Below are 22,845 nucleotides of genomic sequence, written 5' to 3' on the forward strand. Positions count from 1 at the left end.
CGCTACGATTGTCGGATGGGGGTGTAAGACCCACCGTTTTGAAGCTAAGAACCAGGGCTACAACAATGTAGAAGGTCACTCAATCCAGTTCCTAGCACAACTAGGTCAAATATGCCAAAAATACCAAACCAGAACCACTAAAACAGGTTCACAAATCCCACTATGCTGTAATTGGTATAACTCGGTCTGTATAGGTCCAAATGCATTGATTCCAAAGGCATATGGAAGCTAAGACATCCAGCTACATTTCATCAGAAGACACCAACATCCAAATCCAAAGCAATTCCAGTCAAAATGGCCAATTACAAGTGCAGTTTTCGCATTCTGATCAACCCAGAACAGCAACAGTAAAATCGACATATCTCACTCTACACTAGTCCAAATGACCTGAAATTTTGTAGGCACTTCAAACTCATCAATACCTACAACTTTCATGTTTTAAGCCAAGGCCAATTCGGCCTCTAACATGGTGCAATAAATTCGGGCAGAATGTAGCTTCATGAACCCTAACTTTCCAAAATTTATTCCAAATCCAAAATTGGTTGCAAATATCAATCATTTCCATCCACTAGAGTCATAACCCCTCATTATCAATCATCATAAACAACCACAACACCATAATCCAATTAAACCAGAAAAATCATCAATAAAATCAAAACTTCCCCAAATCACTTCAAACCAAGATAAAACCAGAAATTTCAGCACTTTAATCACTACTAATCATATCTTAAGCATCAATAGGTGTAGGTGGAAGTTTAAGCTTCACTTACCAAGTAAACAAGAGAGGGGAAGATGTTGGACACCTTAGCTCTTCCAAAAAACTTCACCAAAGCACTTACTAACACCAAATAGGGAGGTTTTATGGAGTGGAATCAAGGTTGGATGGTTGAATAAGTTGATTGAAGCAAGATTGAACCCAAAATCTTGAAGAGTTTTCTTCCTTTTGTTGCTCAAGAGATTCGGCCACAATGGAGAGGAAAAGAATGAATTTTTGGTGATTTTTGAGATATTTATTCACTTGGTAAGAAAAGTCAAAAAGGTGAATAGTTGGAGACAAAGTCCAACCAATGAGATAGTGACACTTGTCACTTCATTAATTGCATTCCAATCCTTTTTCTCCCTCTCACATCAATCACTTTACATCCTCTACTTATCTCTTAACACCCGATAAATTTTACACAGTATCCCAAACTTAACCTTATTGGCCGAATTTTTCCGAACTTTTCGCACTAGTGGGTCCCACGTCCATTATACACTCTTAATTTTCCAAAAACTCTCCAATACTAGAATAACCATCTAAAAACTATAATTACTCATAAAAATTCCTCAGGAAAATTTCCTAAGCCAGGAAATGCAGAAAACATGCTATTAAAGGAAATAAAACCCTCGGAAAAGATTAGGATTTTTACGGGTTCTCAAACTCTTTTTTTTCGGGGCGTCACACAAGTACCAAACCGTAGACCACCCTTTACTTCCACTTCCTTCCACCCAACATACCCCAACCGGGCCCGCACTCCATTTCAGTAGCTTTTGGTAATACTCGAGTATACCGGAACCAAGGGTCTCATTACCACAAGGTTCCCCAGTACAGTCCCCGTGGCATGACAATTTTCACGACCAAGTTCTCGCCGGCTCGATCCAATTGACTACCAAACGGGGTTGAGCTCAGTGATACAGTAAAGCCGTTGGACAATCGTCCCAAACGACACCAATTCAGTTTCCATACATGGAATTCAGTATCTCATATAACAAATGCAGTATTTCAGTAAAACGGTAAATAGCTATAAAGGAAATTACAAGGGGTGAGGGCGGTCAAGTACACCCCCACCTCAATCATTTCCAATAACCAAATAAGCCTTCAAGGCAACAATTCACATAGCACGAAGTCACATTGTAACAAAAAAGTGAGTAGTATACTCACCAACCAAGTAAATGGTGTTTCATGCACCACGATCACCAAGACGTCGTGAGCTACCGTCACGCCCTAGAACATGTAACACATATAATAAGACTCCATACCGAGCCATAAACAACACCAATTCACAACCCCAATAGGGTTTTATAAACATATACAAGCATGATAGCAAACCAGAAATTAAGAGAGGGTTTTAACTTAAGCCTTGATAAGAAAACCGGATTTGACCTCATAATGCGGTAATGGCACAACTCTCACTACAATTATCGGATGGGGGTGTAAGACCCACCATTTCTAAGCCAAGAAACAGAGCTACAACAATGTAGAAGGTCACTCAATCCAGTTCCTAACACAACTAGGTCAAATATGCAAAATACTATACCAGAATCACCAAAACAGGTTTGCAAAACACAGAAAACTGTAATCGGTATATCTCAGTCCATACAAGTCCGAATACCGAAATTCCAAAGGCATAAGTTAGCTAAGACATCCAGCTACATTTCATCAGAAGACACCAACTCCAAAATCCAAACCAATTCCAGTCAAAATGGCCAATTACTATCGCAGTTTTCGCATTCTGACCAAAGCAGAACAGCTACAGTAATTTCGTCATATCTCAGTCTACACTAATCCAAATGACCTGAAATTTTACAGGCACCTCAAACACATCAATACCTACAACTTTTATGTTTTGAGCAAAGTCTAATTCGGCCTCTAACCCTATGATCTAAAACCGGACAGAATTGGGGATTTTCAAACCCTAACTTTTCACAATGCACTCCAAATCCAAAATTAGTTGTATTTATCCACATTTCACACCCACTAGAGTCATTATAGGCCATTGCCAATCATCATAAACAACCACACCCTCATAATCCAATTAAACCAGAAAAATCATCAATAAAATAAAAACTTCACCAAATCACTTCAAACCAAGATAAAAACCAGAAATTTTAGCACTCTAATCACTAATAAGCATAACATAAGCATCATTAGGTGTAGTAGGGTGTTTCAAGCCTCACTTACCAAGAAACAAGAGAGATGAAGATGTTGGACACCTTAGCTCTTCAAACAAACTTCACCAAACAACTTACTAGCACTAGAAGGAAGGATTTTATGGAGTGAAATCTAGTCTAAGCTTTTGTTTATGGAAGATTGAACCTTATGGAAGCTTGAAAGTTGGAGAAATTCCTTTCTTCTTTGCAAGGAGAGGGCCGGCCATAAGAGGTAAGAAAATGGTGATTTTTGTGCATTTTTTTGATATTTAATTCTTTGGTCAAAAAAGTCAAGAAAGTGAATAGTATTTCTTAAAGTCCAACAAATGAGAAGGTGACACTTGTCACCTCCATAAATGCATTCTTATCTTTCTTTTCTCTCTCACATCAATCATTTCACACACTCTACTTATCTCTTAACACCCGATAAATTTTACACAGTATCCGGAATTTAACCTAATTGGCCGAATTTTTCCGAACTTTTCACACTAGTGGGTCCCACGTCCAATATATATTCTTAATTTTCTAAAAATTCTCCAATGCTAGAAAAATCATCTAAAAACTATAATTGCTCATAAAATCCACTAAGAAAATATTTCTAAGCCAGAAAATGCAGAAAACATGCAATTAAGGGGAAATAACCCTAGGAAAATAATTAGGGTTTTACGGGTTCTCACAACCTATGTGGTGCGGGGTGGTGGGAGGGCGAAGCCATGGGAGGCGGAGTAAATGCAAAAGGTTTCAAGGCTTAAACAACCACAGCCTACCAAAATGGAAATCTATTTCTTTTTCTCCCATTTCATTAACTGCACTCCCACAGAATCTACATCAAGAGTCTAACTTTGCCAGCAGTGTAGACACCAAATTTTTAAATAATTTTTCATCCTAATTTTATTTTTATTTTTAGTAATTTTTATCTATTATTTTAATTCCATGATTTTAGTTGTTAGACTTTTAGCATTTGTATAGCATTTTAGATTATTATTATTATCTGTTGTTTTATTTTAGTTTTTATTTTTGCATTCATTTTCGCCCTTTTAGCTGTTTATTTTTATTGTAAGACTTTCTAGCATAAAATTTGTCAAAAGAGAAAATTGTTCATAAAAATATGTTTTATTTCCTTTTACTGTTTATTAATCGGAAAAAGAGAAAAAAGAGAGGAAAAATCATTAATCAAACACAGGAAAAATCTTAGCATTTTGTTGCTAATTTTGTACATTTTATTTAAGTTTTGTTTAAATCGTTATTTTGTATTATTGTTGTTTAATTAAGTGATTAAAAAAAAGGAAAAGAAAGAAAAAAAAAAGGAAAAATCCACGTTTTGGTTTCGGCTGCAGTAGAAAGGATTTGCAGCTGCATTTCTCGGCTATTTAGGTTTTGGCTCCGTTCGATGGTCATAGTACAGACCACCTGGCTTAATCCAGAAATCTCAATGGTTGAGCATCAAGAACCATCAGATGGTTCCCCAAAATGCAGCCGACTTCATCCAAACCATCGTTGAGAGGGTTTAGTTTTCTAGGGCCATATAAAAGGAAAGAGAGACGACAAGAAAAGGAGGAATCTGAGGGCTGACGGCTAGGGTATTAGGAGAAAGCTGAACGAGAAAAATCTGAGAGAGGCTATGGGGTTGCAGGGAAGAGGAACCAGAAACCAGAAAAGTGAAGGGAGTGAGTGACGGCAGAGGACCGAAAGGAAAAGCTGGGGGAAGAGCTTTCGGGCAAGAAGAAAAAAAATAGAAGAGGACGGCTGGAAAAAGGAACGGGAAGGAAGAAATTTCTGGGAGACAAACAAGAGAGAAACGAGAGAACGGTGGTAGAGAGAAAAACCGGGAGAGATTTTGGGAGTTCGAAGCGAGATCAGAAAGAAAGTAGTTTCAGGCGAGGTTAGGAGAGGAGAACCGAGAGTAGAAGAAGAAACCCAGAATCAGAATATCAAGCTCGCGTTTTCTTCACTGAGATTCGAATCTTGCCATCCTCGGATTCTTCGCGTTTCACTAGCGTTTCCTGGTGTTAAAGGTAACCTTTTTTATTTTCCACTCATACCTCATCAGATTAAGGAAAATAGTGGAATCTTGCGCTATCTACGTGCTTTTCAGCCGTGTTATAACTCGGAATCTGTTTGGTGATGATTCGCTCCTTGAATTTGATGTCAAATAAGGTGTTTGCTGTGAAAATGATGGTCTTAGCATGGATTTACGGCATGATACTTCATCGCATGAATTCTTTGCAAAAAGCTGCTGCAAGTTTGAAGCTTTCGGCTTGTTGCAGCAGTTCTTGTTTTTCTTTTCCTTTTGACTCACTGAAGTTTTCATTTTCTGATGTCAACACGCTTGTTTTGTGTCACCTCTGTTATGTGTGGTCCGTTTCCAGAAGCCTTAGTTCGTCAGGTTTGGTATAGTCAATGTTTTGTTGCTAATGTTAGATGGATAAACGTTTTTGTTTGTGGAATTTTTTTTTGGGAAGGCAGTCATTGGAACTATGTCTTATATCATGATTTCTAGATGTACGGTTCTAAGTGAGTCAGGATTGAGTTTTGGGGCAGTAGTTCATGTACCTACATGCTCTATTGGAGCTCATAGAATGTGTCATATGCATGCTGAAATGGAGAGAAGGAAGTTGCCGCAAGGTCTCTTTCCTCTTGGGTTGTTGAAGTTTCCATTTTGCTTAAATTATTTGGGATTTTTTTTGCCATCTCTGGGTTGCGTTTGTCCTGCCTTTTACTTTGGGTATAGCATGGTGGATGTGTAACGGACACATTTTCCTTTTACAAAGAAAAGTTCCTTTAAACCAGAAACTAGCAAGCAAAGCGTAGTTTTGATTCTCGGTCTCTTGTATTATGTCTACGTGGTCTGGTTTGTGATATGGGTTCATTTGTCTGCCTCACTAGAATGGTTTGACTGTTTAAATTACCTTGTTTAGGATAGAATGGATAACGCTAATCATGATTGCCCAAATAAGAAATGGAGAAAGTTGCGGTAGCTCTTGTTCTTCGAGTGTTTGCATGTTTTCCAGAATTTTGCATGAGCATGAGATCTTTCTAAGGTTTTTACCTGTTTGGATGGATGGTGGTGAGTATGTAGTTGGCGCCTAGTTTAAAGCTATGTGAATTTGAAAGCAAGCTGCGATCAGATTTTTGTTTTGGCCACCAAAAGCCTAAGAGCAAAGAGTTGCGGAAGCAACATTGACTGGAAATTGCAGAAAAATAAGCTTCTTCGTAACTTTGCATAAACTCTGTTAGAAAGTTTTTCCAGAATTGCATATTTTCAATCTGAGTTTGGTCTTGTTGGATGAGTTTGATGTTTCATTGCTTAAGGCCGAGATTTTGACGTCTGTTTGAGATTATATGCTAAGGGAAAGCTCACTAGGAAACTTAGAAAGTTGGTTGTTCTTTTTTCTGCCACAACATGTGCCTCCCATTTGGTCATTCATTTTGATTTTAACGGTTTGTGTTCCTGATTGGTTTGTGTTGAGTAAGGTGTTTAGTTGCCCAATGATATTGAGTGATGTTTTTCACTAGCTCTTGCTTGAAGTCTTGCATGAAACCTGCGTTTGAAAGCTTGAAACTGCTGAAGAAAGTTTCCTAAGCTTGCCGCATATCTTGCTGTTGCAGAAAATTGTTTCTTCATGGCTTTTTGCATGTTTTTGCATGCAAAAATAGCTTTTAAAATTGCACCTTATTCCCCCTTAATTTCTAGCTATACTGCAAAAGCCCAAACATGCTCCAACTTCTTGCAATTAGATCTTAAAGTAGTTGCAATTGGAACCATTACTTGACCTTTCCTTTGCTCTTAGACCCTTGAAGTCCCAAAATGTTTTGTTTGGACTTAAATGATTGGTTAATGTTTGCAATTGGGTCCTTGGTAGTTTTCTATTTTAGAAATTTGATCCACAATTTACTTTTCTTGGAAATTATGCATTATTTGGTTGCAATTGGGAGGAATTTGGTGAATTTGGTTTACACTTTACTATTTAATTGGTGCCTTGACCCCTTTATTGTTTTGAAGCCATTTTTCCTTCATTTACTTACCATTGCGAGGGAGGTACACTCTATCCTTTATTTTTTACTTTATTTGACCCTACGTGCGTATATGTGTCTTATGTGTGCAATTGCATGACTTTAAGTGTTTATTTCATTTTCACTTTATTTATTTCTTTAGTTGCTTAGTTTTTGCTTTAATTTTAGTTCAAATTTTATCATTTGGGAGGCACTTGAATGCCAAGTTGTAATAGTGAGTTTTATTTCATTTATTTTTCGTTTCGCCTCTTAGATTGTAGTAGGCTTCCCCCAAATGTAACAGTTAGGGTTTTGTTTGCTTTGTTTGCTTATGTGTGTTTTGCATGTCTATGTGCTATGTGTTACCGCTTTCTTAGGGTCTCGCATCTAGATATCATGCTTGTGTGTTATGTGCTATATGTGATTTATGTGTTTACTTGCTTTTATTAGGCCTTACATGATTTATTTGATTGTAACCGATGTGTGACGTCACCACACTAGTCCAATGCTAGTTGTGGCCAATTTCGCAAATCCACGCTAGTCCAACGCTAGTTGTGGCCCTTTGTTCCGACTTTCCTCACTAGTCCAATGCTAGTAAGAAATCGTAGACATGGGCTAGTCCAACGCTAGACCCTTAGGAGCCCTTCACGCGTTAGCTCATGATTGTGTGACAAATCACTTCATTTCATGCATATATTTACTTTTTAAGGCCTTTTTCACCATATTGCATGACACTTTCCTTATATAGGTATACCCCTTTCCCCAAATTTACCTATATATATACCTCTATGTATGATACATGACATTAGAAGTGCATTTCATTCTAGAAATAGGATTAGGGTAGTGCATTTGCTTGATTAGATTAGGGATACCCCTTGAATATGGGATATGGACGAGTTTGGCTTTCTAGCCTTAGCACGCTCGTATTCCCTCTATTAAAGGGAAAATTGAGTCACGAACATTAATCCCCCGTACCCGACATGATGCATTCCTTTAAGACATGTATATTTCTATGATCATTTTTATCCTTTTCCTCTTTTTAGAGTCTCATATTTTTGCATTATTCGTGACCTCTCCAAAGGGTCATTATTGGGCATCACAATTAATGTGATTGGCACCACTCAAGCTTTGAAGAGAAATTTTGCCCCCCGATGCTCCCTAGGTCTAGGGTATGCGCTCATGTAGTACATCCAAATGTGATGAATCTTAAGGTTAAAACAAGAAAATCTTTGACTAAATCGCGCAACTAGCCGTGGTTAGGTCGAAGGGGTGCCTTAGATTTTTATCCTTGCCTTCCCCTTCGTCAAATGTGACTCCCGAACCTTTTTTCGTTGGTTTACGTAGACTAGGAGTCGTTTAAAAGGGGTTTCTTTTCTACCTTTTCCTCTAAAAATTCATTTTTAGGTGACTTGGTACACCTTAACTCTATACCAAGTGGCGACTCCGATTTTTTTTTTCAAAAACCCTTTTTTAAAACTATATTTTGGGTCAAATCGTCGCATTTTCAAGTCCCATTTAGACCCATATTTTTTTTTTCATTTTCTTTTTAAATCAAAAATTCATTTTCCAACCAAAAATTGAATCAAAATTCACTTTTTTAAACCATTCCTTTATTTTTAAAAAAATGGGGCGCGACAAGCAGAAAATAACATGAGCCAGAAATGTGCAGCTTGGATACTGAAGGAGAGAAGTACTGGTTCAGCTGTTTTGGACAACTTTTTGGCCATCAAACTGGCACTCTGCAAGCTAAATGAGAAAGGGTGGCAACATATCAAGATCCAAACGCCATGCACTCAAATTCTGAATATGCTACGACATCAAGCTACTAGCAACTCAAGGCTGGTAACTCACCTGGAGGATATTAGAGATCTTAGTTCAATGTTTAGGAAATGCTCATTTGATAGCCTACCTGTTGAAGTGAATAGGCTCAGTGAAAAACTGAGTAAGCTAGCTATGCGTATACTTTAATGAGGAACTCTATGCTCCTCAATGGTTTAGTCCACTTGTGTAAAGTCTAAGTTTGAGCCCTTGCTCATATAATGTGTATGTTCTCATTAATTTTATGAATAAAATCTCTATCGTTTCTGGAAAAAAAAAAAAAAAAAAGAGAGATCCTACAAAATCCAAGCGAAACGAAATCTGTACCGAAGCTTCTTAATTAAGGTAATGAATAATCCACCAAACGAATAAGTACAAACTTTTTTGAGTTAGATTTGAAAAAGGAAAAACAAGAGAATTCTATTACCAACTAGAGGATGATAGGACTGCTCTAGTATTGGAAGATTGAAGTACTGTTCAACTGGGACATTGTTGAAATTAACGTTGCCCCCTCCGCTGCGATTGCCATTCCAACCAAAAAGGATGCTGGTGTAAAAAGAAGCTATCATTACTAAAAGGATCGCCATTATCATTTGCCCAGCCTTCCTATTGAATGTCCTCATATTCACGCTTATGCATCCTTGACTCTACCAATGACCTGCCATTTTTCTCAGTTCTTTCTCCTTTAAAAACTTGGGTAAGCAGTCAAATTTAAGCAGAGAATTTGCTAACATAGTGGACTCTGAAATCTCGATGGAGATTGAGAAAAAGAAAAAGAAATAAATCCAGAGTTCAGAGAGCGAGTGAAGATTTAGGATGAAAAGATGAAAATTGATTAATGGAAATGGGTGGAAAAGTTGAGAAAGTTGAAAATCTCAGTTCTTTCTTCTTTATAGTTTGAGGACTTGAGTGATTTTGAAGTTTAGGGATTGAAGTGGGATTTTGTGTGTAGTTTAAGGGAATAAAATGGAATTAACCCATGAAATGTATGAAACATCAATGTGCCTCTCATCTCTTTTGGCCTAAATTTGAAAACAAGGAAAGCAGAAAATCTAGCAACAAAACTTCTCTATTTTTTACGGTGAATTAGCTATCCAATTTTTTTATTACCGTCAACTGTCATTTCATAATTGTCCTATTTCTTTTTTCCTCCCCTGTTTTTTGGGAGAGAAGCTAATACAGACGAGGGTAGAGCTTTTAACAAGGCAAATACTTGGTGTTTAGACTTTGTTCATTTAATATGCAAACAATGTTCAAGTTTGATCAAATATTAAATGAGCTATAAATGTTGCTTGAATTCGACTGATTAATTTGTATAGATATTCGAGTTGGAATTCAAGCTTGACTCGTTAAACTAAATGAGCCAAATTCGAGCTTGAACTCAAGTTCAAATTCAAATTTGAAAATGATTTAATTGTATTTTATAAAAATAATACATAAATTAGAATAATTTTAATTATATTCTTTGTTTTAGAAAATAAATAATACTAATTTTATGTATAATTACTTCTTTTTTTTAAAAAAAAATATAAGGTACATACACATACATTTAATGCTATTAAATATATTTATACTTGTACTTATTTTTTATAATTATATATGTGTTCATGAATCTCTTTGAATAGTTTGGGAGCAGATTCATGTTTGACTTGATTATTAAATGAGTTTAATATTATGTTCGAACTTTATTTGTTTATTACGATCGAACCTTCCTCAAATTCAAACCAGTCAAATACAAACTTGTTCATGAACAGATTGGTTCATTAACAACTCCACATGAGGGTACTTAGTGGGAGGAGACTTTTCGATGATGGGGTAAATGTAAATCGTATCATTTTATACCAAATATTACAAAAATTACATAATTAAACGGAACAAAAGTTTAACTTGAGAAGCCCCGAATCCCAAGATAAACATTATAACAGCTTCGTGATTGTGAAAAGTAAGAGTTTGATCAAGTCATCCAAACACGGGAAAATTATGTAAAAACCAATCATTTTCTTTGAATCATTTTCTTTGGAACATAATTTACATTGACCCATATACGTACACTTAATTTTCACTTTTCATGATGGTGTATGAGTACAAAAAGATCTTAGCAAGACAATTCTAACGGGAGAATTTTCAAAACCCTTTAATCTTACTAAACTATGTTAGACTTGTTTGTTAGATGGATTCAGCGTTAGCTTCTGGATAGTAAACTGCAAATGGACATTTTCCATATGGACTGCAATGAAGCCAGTTTTGCTGTAACAATATGCAGCTGCAGGACTTCCTCTTTCCGTTGATTGCAAGATAAGACAAACAATGATGCTAGATAATAAAATTCCCGGTGAACGACTGGCAACAACCGTATAAACATACAAAACATTTAATAAATGATTCTCGGATCTGAAGACAGGAAAGCTGATTACAGAATTATCCTAAAATTTTTGTTACAGACATTCAAACGCGAGATCTTTGAATGGAAGAGGCGAAGAAAGAAAAGGAAATAGAGGGGTACGCATAGCACCATCATCATACTTGCTGGGCTACAGTAACACAATAGTCGTTCTCAAGCTCCTGCTGGATGTGCATTAGTTTACGAGTTCGACCAGAAATGCTATGCTTACACACAAGACTACCCCTCTTTTGCTCTTCCCAAAAGCCTTGCCGGGACATCTTAGGCTCTATCAATCTTAGCAGCTTTGTCCTTACCAGGAATAGCTCTAGCATTCAACCTGGCAACTCAGTTTGGCTGATAACTTTAAAAACTATTAATCAGTACGAAATAAGTCAGATGCTTAGATTTAAGCATAGACATCCAAACTGGTATCTCAAGGCTCAAGTAATGCCCCCGGTAAAGGAGCTGTTTTTTCAGATTCTACTGAAGAGCTGGTGATTTCAACAGGTTCATTTTGTCCATCTATTGCTGGCTTTATAACAGTTAGAAACAATACATTGTAGAAAATTGTGAATATTAGGAGACCTGAAGCTGCGTACACTAAAAATGACCCTGAAATTTCTGTAGTCTCTTCTCTCATTTGGCCTTCTACCTGCTTTAGATCTGAAGCTGCAATGGATAAAACAAGATCATTAGACTACAGCATGTATTAATTTGTATCAAAATTACCTGGTTAAAACTCATCATATCCTAAAAACTTCTGAATGGAGATGTGAAAAATAAGCACGGAAATTGAACAGAATAAGTGTTGGACATGCCTAAAAGCATATCATGAAAGGGAATTCAGATGAATTAGTTAAGTAAAAGCAATGACTGATAGGTACATTGTGCCTGTTATACTCTCAGCCTTCTTTGCATCTGTCTAAAACTTTCTATCCCTGGCTTGATTTTCCCTTTTACCCTTTAGGGTGGGATAGAAGGAGATTGGGCCTGGATTTCTGTTACTTTCATTGCCATTTCTGACCTTTTCAACTTTGCTTACTGATTTTCTTTTTCATCACCACATTAATGTAGAAAAATTTTCAATTTTCTAACTAATGGGAACTTCATTTCTCTTGAATACTCAAAGTCAGAAGTCTAAAATGGAGGTCTAGAGTATCTCTTACACTAGAGATACTACAATTTCTGTGTCATTGGTCCTAGGCAGTCACATTGACAAGGCTCACAAACTTGAGTGTTTTAGAACATGCAATTATTGTTTCCGCCTGCAAAATAGCAAAAACAAGACTTGTCTATGTCAACTAAGTTTTTAGTATGAGTAGTTGAAACTCCATGCTGATCAGCATCATTTCAAACTTTCCTCTTAGTTGCAATGTGATACCTTGGTATTGCTTTAGTTGTTCTTAAATTTCAAGGACATCTCATTGAATGCTGGCATATTTGGACATCACTTTTACAATGAATTTTCAATTCGCTTATTTCAGTTCAGATCCATATAATGGTATCCAATCGGAAGTCATATAAATGACATATTTTGCTTGAGTTTATTAGAGAATAAAGGTTTTACAGCAAAATGTTTCATCCTGTTCTTGTCTATCTGGAGCATATTACATAGTCAAGTAAGCTGAATTTTTAAGTCATAAAGGCATGACTAGAGAATCATCATACAAAATCGAGTTGCAAACTGCTAGCAATATCAGACGTCCACATACGACCAAATCAAATTTTCCTTATCCATCAATTAAGATCTTCATCAGTTACAAGCATTATTCATCTTTGACAATAGTTAGTACAAATATTTGAAATACATATAATAAGGTGGTATCCTAGTCGGTGACTTTAGCAAAACAGAGTAAGAAACAATAACTTAGAGTAGAGAATGTTCAGTGGAGATTGTTGTCATCTTTTATTGTTGCTCAATATGTTCTCGTTATTCGGCCTGCAACATCATTGATATTTCATCTTTCATTGACCCTTAAGCATTTGACTTGTTTTGTTGTGTATGTTGACCTTACCACATTAAGAATTAAGTATAAAATTTTCAGAAACTAAGATTAAGCCTTATTATGCTCATTAACCTCTACTTCTGTTTTTCGGTCTTTCCCATTTTTCTTTTACCTCAAAGGAAATGTTTTTAAGATTTTGGTGAAATCTACTCAATCAGAAATACATGGTCAATAGAAAATTACACCGGCATGGAAGATCAGTTATCTAATTCCCCAAACCACCATTCTATTGTAGCTAAAATACAAAATTTGGTTGCATTGTAACAAGGAAATTGCAACTGAAAGTGGAATCTGTTCTCCAGTTTGAACAGTCTTCTGGCCACTTAGCTGTTCTCATTACAATTGCAAAGTTCATCTTGCTTTGACAGTCATTAGATTTCATGTGTACTGCCTCATCCAATGAAATAAATATGTCAATTTCCTTTCTTGCTATTTGTGTCAAATCCTAATTCACATTGAAACCTTCACTTTATAGTCCTTTCCTCCTGTCGGAAAATGTTCTAAGGATTCCATGTCTAAGTGTAACTTTTTACCATGTGATAAACTTGGCATTCTATTTGCATACCGATCTCAAGACTTCAACTCTCAAGCCCCCTAATATACGGAAAAAATGAATTGTAACCTCATATAACAGCTATCTTAAAATCTCATAGACAATCTTAGGCTCCCAGAAACTCAAAAACCAAGGTAAAAGGTAACAGAGATGAAGAATAGTTTCAAACTTAGAAAAAGACAAAGAAGAGTTACTAGACAGATAGCAACGAATTGCTTGAAACTCTATTATCCGCCAATTGCATCAATCTGGATTACATTATGACGTTCAAACCAAATCTTGCAAGAACACTCATCACGAGCAACACCCTAAATAAAGAAATCTCATCCCACAGGAGCAAGTCACAACTAAAAAATTACCCTCAATCAGAAATATCCTATACTATGCTTCTGTAATTATAGACAGGTCTAACAGTGAGAACGTGCAATTATGTAACTTAATTATGTTTCTCAGTCTCCTCAATGAAGATAAAACTAAGATTGTCTCTCTCCGGGAGTATAACAGTAGAATCACATAACTAAGTCTCTACATAATGGCATGATTTTCAGGACTTCACTGCTTTTTAAGTTAGGGATAAAGTATTGTACAAAGTCATATAGGATGGAACCTTTGTCAGCCTTGGTGAAGTTAAAAGAAATTTAATTTGACTTACATGTTCACTAAGTTTTCCTGTCATGCCTGTTGGGTTCTTGAGAATCTCATTGCAAAATTGTTGAAGAACCAGGAAAGTCTTTGGTTTTACTAAGTTATGAATATCCTGAGGCACAGCAATGGAGGCCCTGAGTCACAGAAACGTGGCATAGATGGAAATTGCATCTCTCCTTATAAGCTAAGGAGGCTTAGAGTAGGGTCAGTAGCCAACTCTTATGCCATTATGATCTCCAACCTTAAGATGTCAGCCCTCAACTAGTGAGGAGTTTAACGCATTCCTATGCTTCTCTTCATACGCTTATGATATGCATATGGACAAAGCAGAAAATTTCAGATCCAAAAGGCATTAGGGAGGGAGGGAGGGAGAGAGAGAGCTGTGGATTTATAAACTCAATAGATGAAAAATACTTTGCCTAAAAAAATCTTAATATATTCATTTCACAAGAGAAAAATTTAACCAATAGCCTGTGCAGAATACTTTCACATGCATAAAATTGGAGACAAGCTATGAATACGGTAGGTACCATCATACTAAGACTGATGACAAAACTTAGCCAGCTGAATAGAACTCAATCTTAGTAGCAATTAGCAAGGGATGAACTATGTCAGCATGTAGAATAGAGAGCCTAAAAAGAAGCTTCCTCCCAATTCAATTTGTTCAAAACACTCTTCTTGATTGCATACAACAAGAGAGTCTTTTGGTTGTAATTCAAGGCCAACAAATTGTCAATTCTCGTTTCCTTGTCTACAGAAGTTCCCCCAGTATTAGAGTTTGATTCTGTCACGCCCTGGACCTGCAGGCTCAAGACGCGAACCGAGTTTCAGCACACTACAAGGAACGGGATTAGACACTTTTACATAACAAAAACTTAATTGCATATTCCACAGCATAAATAGAACCAACTGCCAAAAGACACACCGAATAAATAGTTAAGACATAAAGGCAGAGAGATACACAGATTTGAAAGCCAGAATACCTCTGAATTTTGGAGGGTCGACTTGTTTCTGAGCAAGAGATTGAAGCTGTTCATCAAGCTTTTTTAGAGCTTCCCGGGCCTTAACTGGATCAACCTCAAACTCAGAGTCTCTGTCCACGGCACCGAGTGAGTGAAAGTTGCTGTTTCTTCTTCTAGGTAGCAATTTTTGGTCCCAATGAAATCCAAGCCCGGATGGTGATTTTCTGTGATTTTTGTGGAGAGCGAATGGATGTGGAATTTGAAGAGAAGTGGAGCTTCGAAGAAGATGAAGCATTTGGATCGAACAGTTTAGCCACAGTACTTAGCAATGGAGATAAGCCTTTGACGGAATTTAACAGATTACGATTTTTTTTATGGATTAATTATTCATCCCCTAATATATCCTGATTCTCACTTTACCCCTTTGATGATTATTTTGTATCACTTAACCCCTGAACAACTAAATTACCCTTTTTTTTTATCTTTTTCTTTTTTTCACTGATCTCATTTTTTATTCCACATTAGTTTTCTTTTTTCAAACTTTTTATTTTTAAGAAAATTAAAAACTTTATTAACCAAAATTTTGTATGTCCATTATCTAACAGAATAATTTTAGAAACCCCCTTAGATGAGGTTTCTGAAATTACAGGTAGGTCCCCTCTAATTTAAAGAATTAGATTTACCTCCCCTAAGATTAGCATTTTAGTAATAATATAGACCTAGCATGCTAAATTTATCCTCAAAAATTCTAAAATACCCCTTTGTTAATTAAAAGGGGGAAAAACTCATTCATGAATTTTTTCCATGTTGCAACTTCATGCCCATATTTTCACAATTATCACTGTCCATCTTTGTCGCCCCAAGATTTCCCGTGCAAATCAACTATGACAATTGAAGTTTGCATTGAACCTAATATTTAGCCTTAATTTTTTTTGCCTAAAATTAGCGCTTGATTTGACTAATGTCATTATCCAAATTCAATCCAATGCAACCTTATTGATGCTAAATAGTATAGCCCATTAAGAATACCAACACAGAGCAATCCAAAGCAACACTAAAGACCACATTCCATGTCTCTAGGCAAATCTGATTGTAGTTTTTATATCACAAATTTCTTTCTTGCACAATTGGCATAATAGTGTAACTTTTCGCAATCCATGTTTCTTTTTTAGCCATCATTTTTATTTTCTTGTCTGTACCTATATCATTGCCATCCTTTTTATCATCATTTAGTTTGACAACAAATTTGCTCCGACAACTTGTCATTTGGCAATTTTAATTCGATAATACTTATAAAAAGAGAAAAATAAAAAACAAAAGAGAGGATCTATTTCCATAATAATGAGGATTCGGGGTGTAAAAGATGATTGTCTAGATGGCAATTGTGGAAAAAAAAGGAGAGAGAGTTGGAAAGAGAGAGCCGTTGCTTTAGAATGAAAGACTAGTTGCATTTATAGAATTTTTTTTTGTAGGAATTGTCTATAAGTAAAGGGTATTATAGTCATTTTACTGCATGAAGGGAGGTTAGTATAATTATTGTGACGACCCCACCTCCCCCTATGGCGTACCCAAGGATTTGGTGGACCGCCTGTCCAACTCTCATCAAGACTCATTACATTCACTATAATAAATTTTCAAAATAACCGTTCAAGCCTCCAAATTAACATCAGAGTTCTACAATTCAACGAATAATTCAAATTTAATTACAACCTAAAAATGAAACGTAAGATACACCATCAAAGATCAAAAACACAATTGGTCTACCAAAAGTACATGTACAAGAGGATCAGCACACGTTAGTTCAAACTTATCCGCTTCGGACCTCAACTCCTGTAAAGAAAACAAACTAATAGGATGAACTTACGCCTAGTGAGGTTCCCAAATAAGCATCCAAGCAAAACACCAGTCAAATCATACAAATATTGCATTTAACAATTTCACACACTTTGTACAGTAATAAACAATCTCAAAGCATTCAAGAAGTAATCATTCAATTATTTAAAGGATACGAGTTCTCTTGGAACCATTCATTCAGTCATTCTCCGTCCCTCTCTTCTTTATAACTTCCAACATTTGAGAACATTTGAAAACAAAAACTCCCACAATGATCATTCAGTCATTGCATTTCATTCACTAGCCAATACTCCACCTAATTTCGTGGTCATACTCAAATATACCAAAACACTGTCCCAGAGTCACCAACCTCTCGATTGAGTCCACTTCTGGCTCGAGTCGACTATCAATGAAGGGCAAGGACCCAATTCAACCAATGCGATACAGTACACATGGCTTACATTCATGCGCAAATAATATTCAATCATTTGATCATTGAAAATACACATTCACTTAGGTCGAGTGCGATAAAGTACACAATCGCTCACTGAAAATCCATTTAACAATCATTGGAAAGCATTTAACACTCAAACAAACATTTACAAACATTCAACATAGTTAATATTGCACAAACATACAAGGAACACTCACTGATCAATTACAATCCTTTAACTTCAACCCTGGTTTGTCCTCTTTGACACTTTCGAGTCCTGTGGTTAGATAAGACATCAAGAGACTAGCAATGCAAAGCCAAAATACACAAGAAAATTGGAGTTTCGACACTTCACTTGGAAGACATATCACTATACAAGTTTAACCTCAATATAGCTTCCAAACGTACAAAAGTTTCTTGTTTAAATCAAGGAGAAAAGCCAGCTGCAAGAACACAATGTTTTAAGGATAGTATGGAGCACAAGACATTGATTAAAGTCAAACTTTTGAAGAAAATGGGACAAGACTTTCGAGGTACAAAGTTGGAAATTCCGATTAGACAACGATTTGAAGAAAACTCATTTCCTTTCATTTAAACCTTTTGTTTTGGCTCAAAATTAACACACATGTAAAGAATAAGGTTGTAACAAGTGTTTTGAGTAAAATCCTATGCAAAAGGAAAGCAAAAAATATGTTAAAGTTACACCTCAACTCTCACTCTCTCTCACTTGACCCACAAGGAGAAAAATTCAGAAATATGTCCTCCAATTCTTCTTCAAGTTGTAGACACCAAATTTTTTACTTTATTTTTCATTATTAGTTTTATTTATTTATTTTAGTTTGGTTTTACTAATCTCATTTGTAGACATTTTAGCATATAAAAAAAAAAGAAGAAAGAAAGAAAAAGGAAATGTCAAAAATCAATCAAAGGACAAAAACAAGACACATGAACCTATTTTGAGGATGAGATCTTGACCTTTCATTTTACGGTTAGTTTTTGGGGGAGGCATTAAAAAGGGGAGGTCGGCTAAAAAGAAAGGGGAGGAGCCGAAAACAGAGGATAAGGAAAGGAAGGCGGCTAGGTGTTCAAAAAAAAAAAAGACTAAAAAGAAAAAACGCAAGAGAGGTCTGGAGCTTTGGGGGTAGGAAGCCAAAAATAGAGAAAAATCTGGAAATTGGGCGGACGAAAAATAGGGGAGAGCTAGAAGAACCTAAAAGGGAAGAGACCGAGAGGGTGGAGGGCCACGAGGTTTGAGAGCCGAGTGAGAAGAAAATTGGCGGCGGCTAAGACTGGAGTGAGAGAGAACCGAGAGACGGACTGAGTGGGAGGAGCTGCGGCTGAGCAAGACAAAAATTGAGAGAAAAAGGGAATCGAGAGGGCGACGAACAAGAAAGGAGAAAACTGAGAGATTTTGGAGGTTCTGAACCATAAAACAACGGAGTGGCCCATCCAACCACCATCTCTCCACGGCGCCACCCCATTCTCTACCTCTGCCACCTCTGTGGCCACCATGACTTCCAGGGAAAGAGTTGGTTGCAGCTATCAAAGCTTCACAGAATTGGAAGGAAGCCCAATCCGCCTCCCAAAAGCCCCACGGTCCCTCTCCTCAATCTCCATAACGAAGCCACAAGCACGCCATTCAGAAGAGCTTCGGGTCGGAAGCAAGAAGGGAAGGCCGCGACCGGAGCCGCCATTACCACCACCAGAATCCACCGTCCTCGCCTGCAGATCTTTGCGAAGCGAGAGCACTGTGAGCCCTCTCTTTGCCTTTGAATATCGTTTTTTTTCTTTTCTTCGTCAAGCGCAGATGCTGAAATCCCAAACATGTCCCTTGTGAATTTTGGTGACTGCAATTTTCCTACTGGATTGTCTGCAATTTTTAATCGCACATGCTTTATGGTTTAATTGGACTAAAATCTGTTGTTGATTGAACAATTTTGGGGCTGATACGGTTTCAATTAAGTAAGAATTGGTTAATTTTCTTTTGCCACCTATTGTTCGATAAAATGCCCAACCAAATATCATCTGTGAAAGACGACTTGTTTGCGTTTGGCTTGAAGAAAAACGAGTATGAATTCAGGTAAAAAATGGAGTTTCGAGTGGCTCTGGCGTGCTTGTTCTGTGTACCATTTGTTGTTGTTTTCTCTTCTTATGTTTCCGGTTGTATGAATTCAAATTAATGTCGTGATCTTGTGTTGACCTTGGTCGATCAATCCTTGGTTTTGATGATTGTCAAACCAAAATGTAGATTTGGGCTAATGTTTTTATGTGAGCAATTTGTTAGAACAGATTCTTGTGGCACAAAAGAAGAAGCAAAAACAGGGCACTCATATCGGACGTCCGAAAGGATGAAGAACATCAACGGACGCACGCATCGGACGCACATCGATTGCATCGGACGTCCGAGAAATTTCGCAAAGATTTGATGACTCTCTGACGACGTTCGGACGCAGGGTTCGGACGTCCGACAGGTGGTTTGGACAGCAGGGTTCGGACGTCTGACAGGCCAACGGCTAGTTTTGACAGCATTTAATATTTGACCGTTGGAGAGCCTTTTGGAGCCATTTCTCACCTTCTATAAACACCCCAAAGCACAAGAAGACAAAAGACTTTTGCCAACACAAAATACAAGCTTACAAGTGAGATTTTTGAATAGAAAGATTCTTTGTTGGTTATATAAGGGGTTGGGAAAGTTGGGTTGTGAGGTTGCTGAAGTGAAGGTTACTTTCTAAGAGGAGTAAAACCTTGGTGAAGGTGAACCTATCACTTGGAGTGGTAAAACCTTGGTGAAGGTTGCCTCATTTGTATAAAATAGTTCTTAATTGGGTGAGTGATCTTTCAAGTGTAGGTTGTTGAGGGTTAACTAGAACAGTTGTAAAACTCCTTGGCTCAACCAAAGAGTGTTTGGGGTGAGGAAGGAGTGAGCCTTCACTTGTATATCTTGGTTAGCATCGCCATCAATTGAAGAGGCTATTGGATTGATATTTGGTTTGCATTTCTTATCTTTTCTCTTTAATTAAGTTTTCTTTATTCTGCTTAAATTTGATATATCTTTGTGCATCATTGTGAAATTGTTTGTACTCATTGGGCTGCACCGGGCACTTACAATTGGTATCAGAGTTTGGTCTCTTTTGATCAAGCTTAACCGCTTAGAGTAAAGATCATGGCAACCATAAAAGTTTCCTTTTTAGAAGGGCAATCTATTGATAGACCACCTATGTTTAATGGTTCTCATTTTAGCATGTGGAAACAAAGAATGATGATTTTCTTACAATCCGTTTATATTGAATTATGGTATGTGGTAGAAGATGGTCCTTATGAAGCTAAAATAGTTGACTCTACCACTAATTTGAGTAGATTAAAGACTAGACAAGAATTGAATGAAAAAGACAAGAGATACCTTTCTTTGAATGCCAAGGCCATGTATATATTGTACAATGCATTAGATGTAAATGAATCTAGCAGGATTAAAGGTTGTAAATCAGCTAAAGATATTTGAGATATATTGTGTGTATTTCATGAAGGTAACCAAGATATTAAAGAACAAAAGAAATCTTTGCTTGTTTCTCAATACGAATTTTTCAAAATGCATCCTCTTGAAAATGTTGATAAGATGTGTAGTAGATTTTGTGACATTATTCAAGATCTTAAATTGCTTGGAAAAGAATATTCTTTGGGTGAGAAAAATAGAAAGATTTTGAATGCCTTACCAAAAGAATGGGAAAATAAAATAAATGCTATAGAAGAGGCAAAGGATTTAAATTCTATGTCCATTGAATCTCTTGTGAATTCTCTAATCTCTTATGAATTAAAGCTGAAATTCAAAGTGCAAGAGGAAGAAAATGCAAGAATGTATAAGAGAGGCATAGCTTTTAAAGCATCTCAAGTGGGGGATAACCCATCCTTCATGGGTAATGAAAACATGGAAGTGGATAATGATATAACTCCTCACATCAAAATTTTCAAGAAGATCTTCAACAAGAGAAGTTCAAGAGGAGATTGCAAAATTACATGGGATGAATGCAATTCAAAAAGAGAAAAAGAAGAGTTGGCCCAAATGACACTAATGGCCGTTGGAGAAGATGAGGTAAGTTCTTATCACTCTTCTTGTGATGAAGATAATGAAGATGATGATGTGAAAATTCTTATGATTAAAATGCATAAAAGTTTGAGAAAATCTTATGCTAAAAATAAAGATTTGAAAACAAAAATAAATGATTTGTTGGAAGAAAACTCCAAACTTTTTCAAGAAAACAAATGTTTGAGAATGAAAAATGATGATTTAAAAAATCAAAAAAGTGTTTTTGACTGCAAAAATAATTTGAAAAGGAAGTTGGAAGAGAAAACAAAGTTTTATGAAAAAATGTTGGAGGAACAAAATTTGTTAAAGAAAAGAATTAATGACTTGAACGAGTTTCTCCAAAATGAAAAACAAAAGTTTTCTCAAACAAAAGAAAGCAAATCTTTTCAAGGCACAAATAAGTTTGCTATGATAAGAAGTAAGAAAATTAGTTGCATTAAATCCACCTATGTGCAAAATACTTCTATCATGTGTCACTTTTGTTGCAAATTTGGACATATGCAAAATGATTGGTATGTAAAGAAAAATATGAGAAAAGGCATGAAATCCATGTGGATAGCTAGATCATGTCGTATTAACTCCCAAGGACCCTATAAAGAAAGGGTACCAAATGAAATTTCTCATATTTAGGTACATCATGAAGATTTGATCCAAGAAGTGCTATATGGTTGTAAGTACATTTGAAAATTTTGTTATTCAATATGGTTTTGATTTGAAAAATAAAGGGGGAGTTTGTTTTTTTTTTTTTGATTGATGCCAAAAGGGGGAGTAGGATTTATTGAAATTTCTTTGTATGATTGGCACTTTCTAAGGGGGAGCTTTAATTGAACTTATTTGATAAAAGAAATCTTCATTTTGTTTGTCATCATCAAAAAGGGGGAGATCATAGGATTTATTGAAATTTCTTTGTATGTTGGCACTTTCTAAGGGGGAGCTTTAATTGAACTTATTTGATAAAAGAAATCTTCATTTTGTTTGTCATCATCAAAAAGGGGGAGATCATAGGATTTATTGAAATTTCTTTGTATGTTGGCACTTTCTAAGGGGGAGCTTTAATTGAATTTATTTGATAAAAGAAATCTTCATTTTGTTTGTCATCATCAAAAAGGGGGAGATTGTTGACCTTGGTCGATCAATCCTTGGTTTTGATGATTGTCAAACCAAAATGTAGATTTGGGCTAATATTTTTATGTGAGCAATTTGTTAGAACAGATTCTTGTGGCGCAAA

General features: G+C 36.3%; 1 protein-coding gene across 1 annotated transcript; it reads right to left on the reverse strand.

The window, feature by feature from the left end:
* Nucleotides 1-11,076: 11,076 nt before the first annotated feature.
* LOC113697935 (uncharacterized) lies at nucleotides 11,077-15,643 on the reverse strand. The gene is made up of 2 exons (XM_027217559.2): nucleotides 15,292-15,643; nucleotides 11,077-11,773 (listed from the first exon to the last, which is right to left on the reverse strand). The coding sequence occupies exons 1-2, from the start codon at nucleotides 15,563-15,565 to the stop codon at nucleotides 11,538-11,540; spliced, it is 510 nt and encodes a 169-aa protein (XP_027073360.2). The 5' UTR covers nucleotides 15,566-15,643; the 3' UTR covers nucleotides 11,077-11,537.
* Nucleotides 15,644-22,845: the final 7,202 nt, after the last annotated feature.

This window comes from Coffea arabica, chromosome 1c (genome assembly GCF_036785885.1).
Source record: "Coffea arabica cultivar ET-39 chromosome 1c, Coffea Arabica ET-39 HiFi, whole genome shotgun sequence".
NCBI classification, from domain to species: domain Eukaryota; kingdom Viridiplantae; phylum Streptophyta; class Magnoliopsida; order Gentianales; family Rubiaceae; genus Coffea; species Coffea arabica.

Coding starts and splice junctions, on each gene's coding strand:
- LOC113697935 (XM_027217559.2), bottom strand. CDS start 15,565: ATGCTTCATCTTCTTCGAAGCTCCACTTCTCTTCAAATTCCACATCCA. Junction 11,774..15,291: donor CGACCCTCCAAAATTCAGAG/GTATTCTGGCTT, acceptor TATCCATTGCAG/CTTCAGATCTAAAGCAGGTA.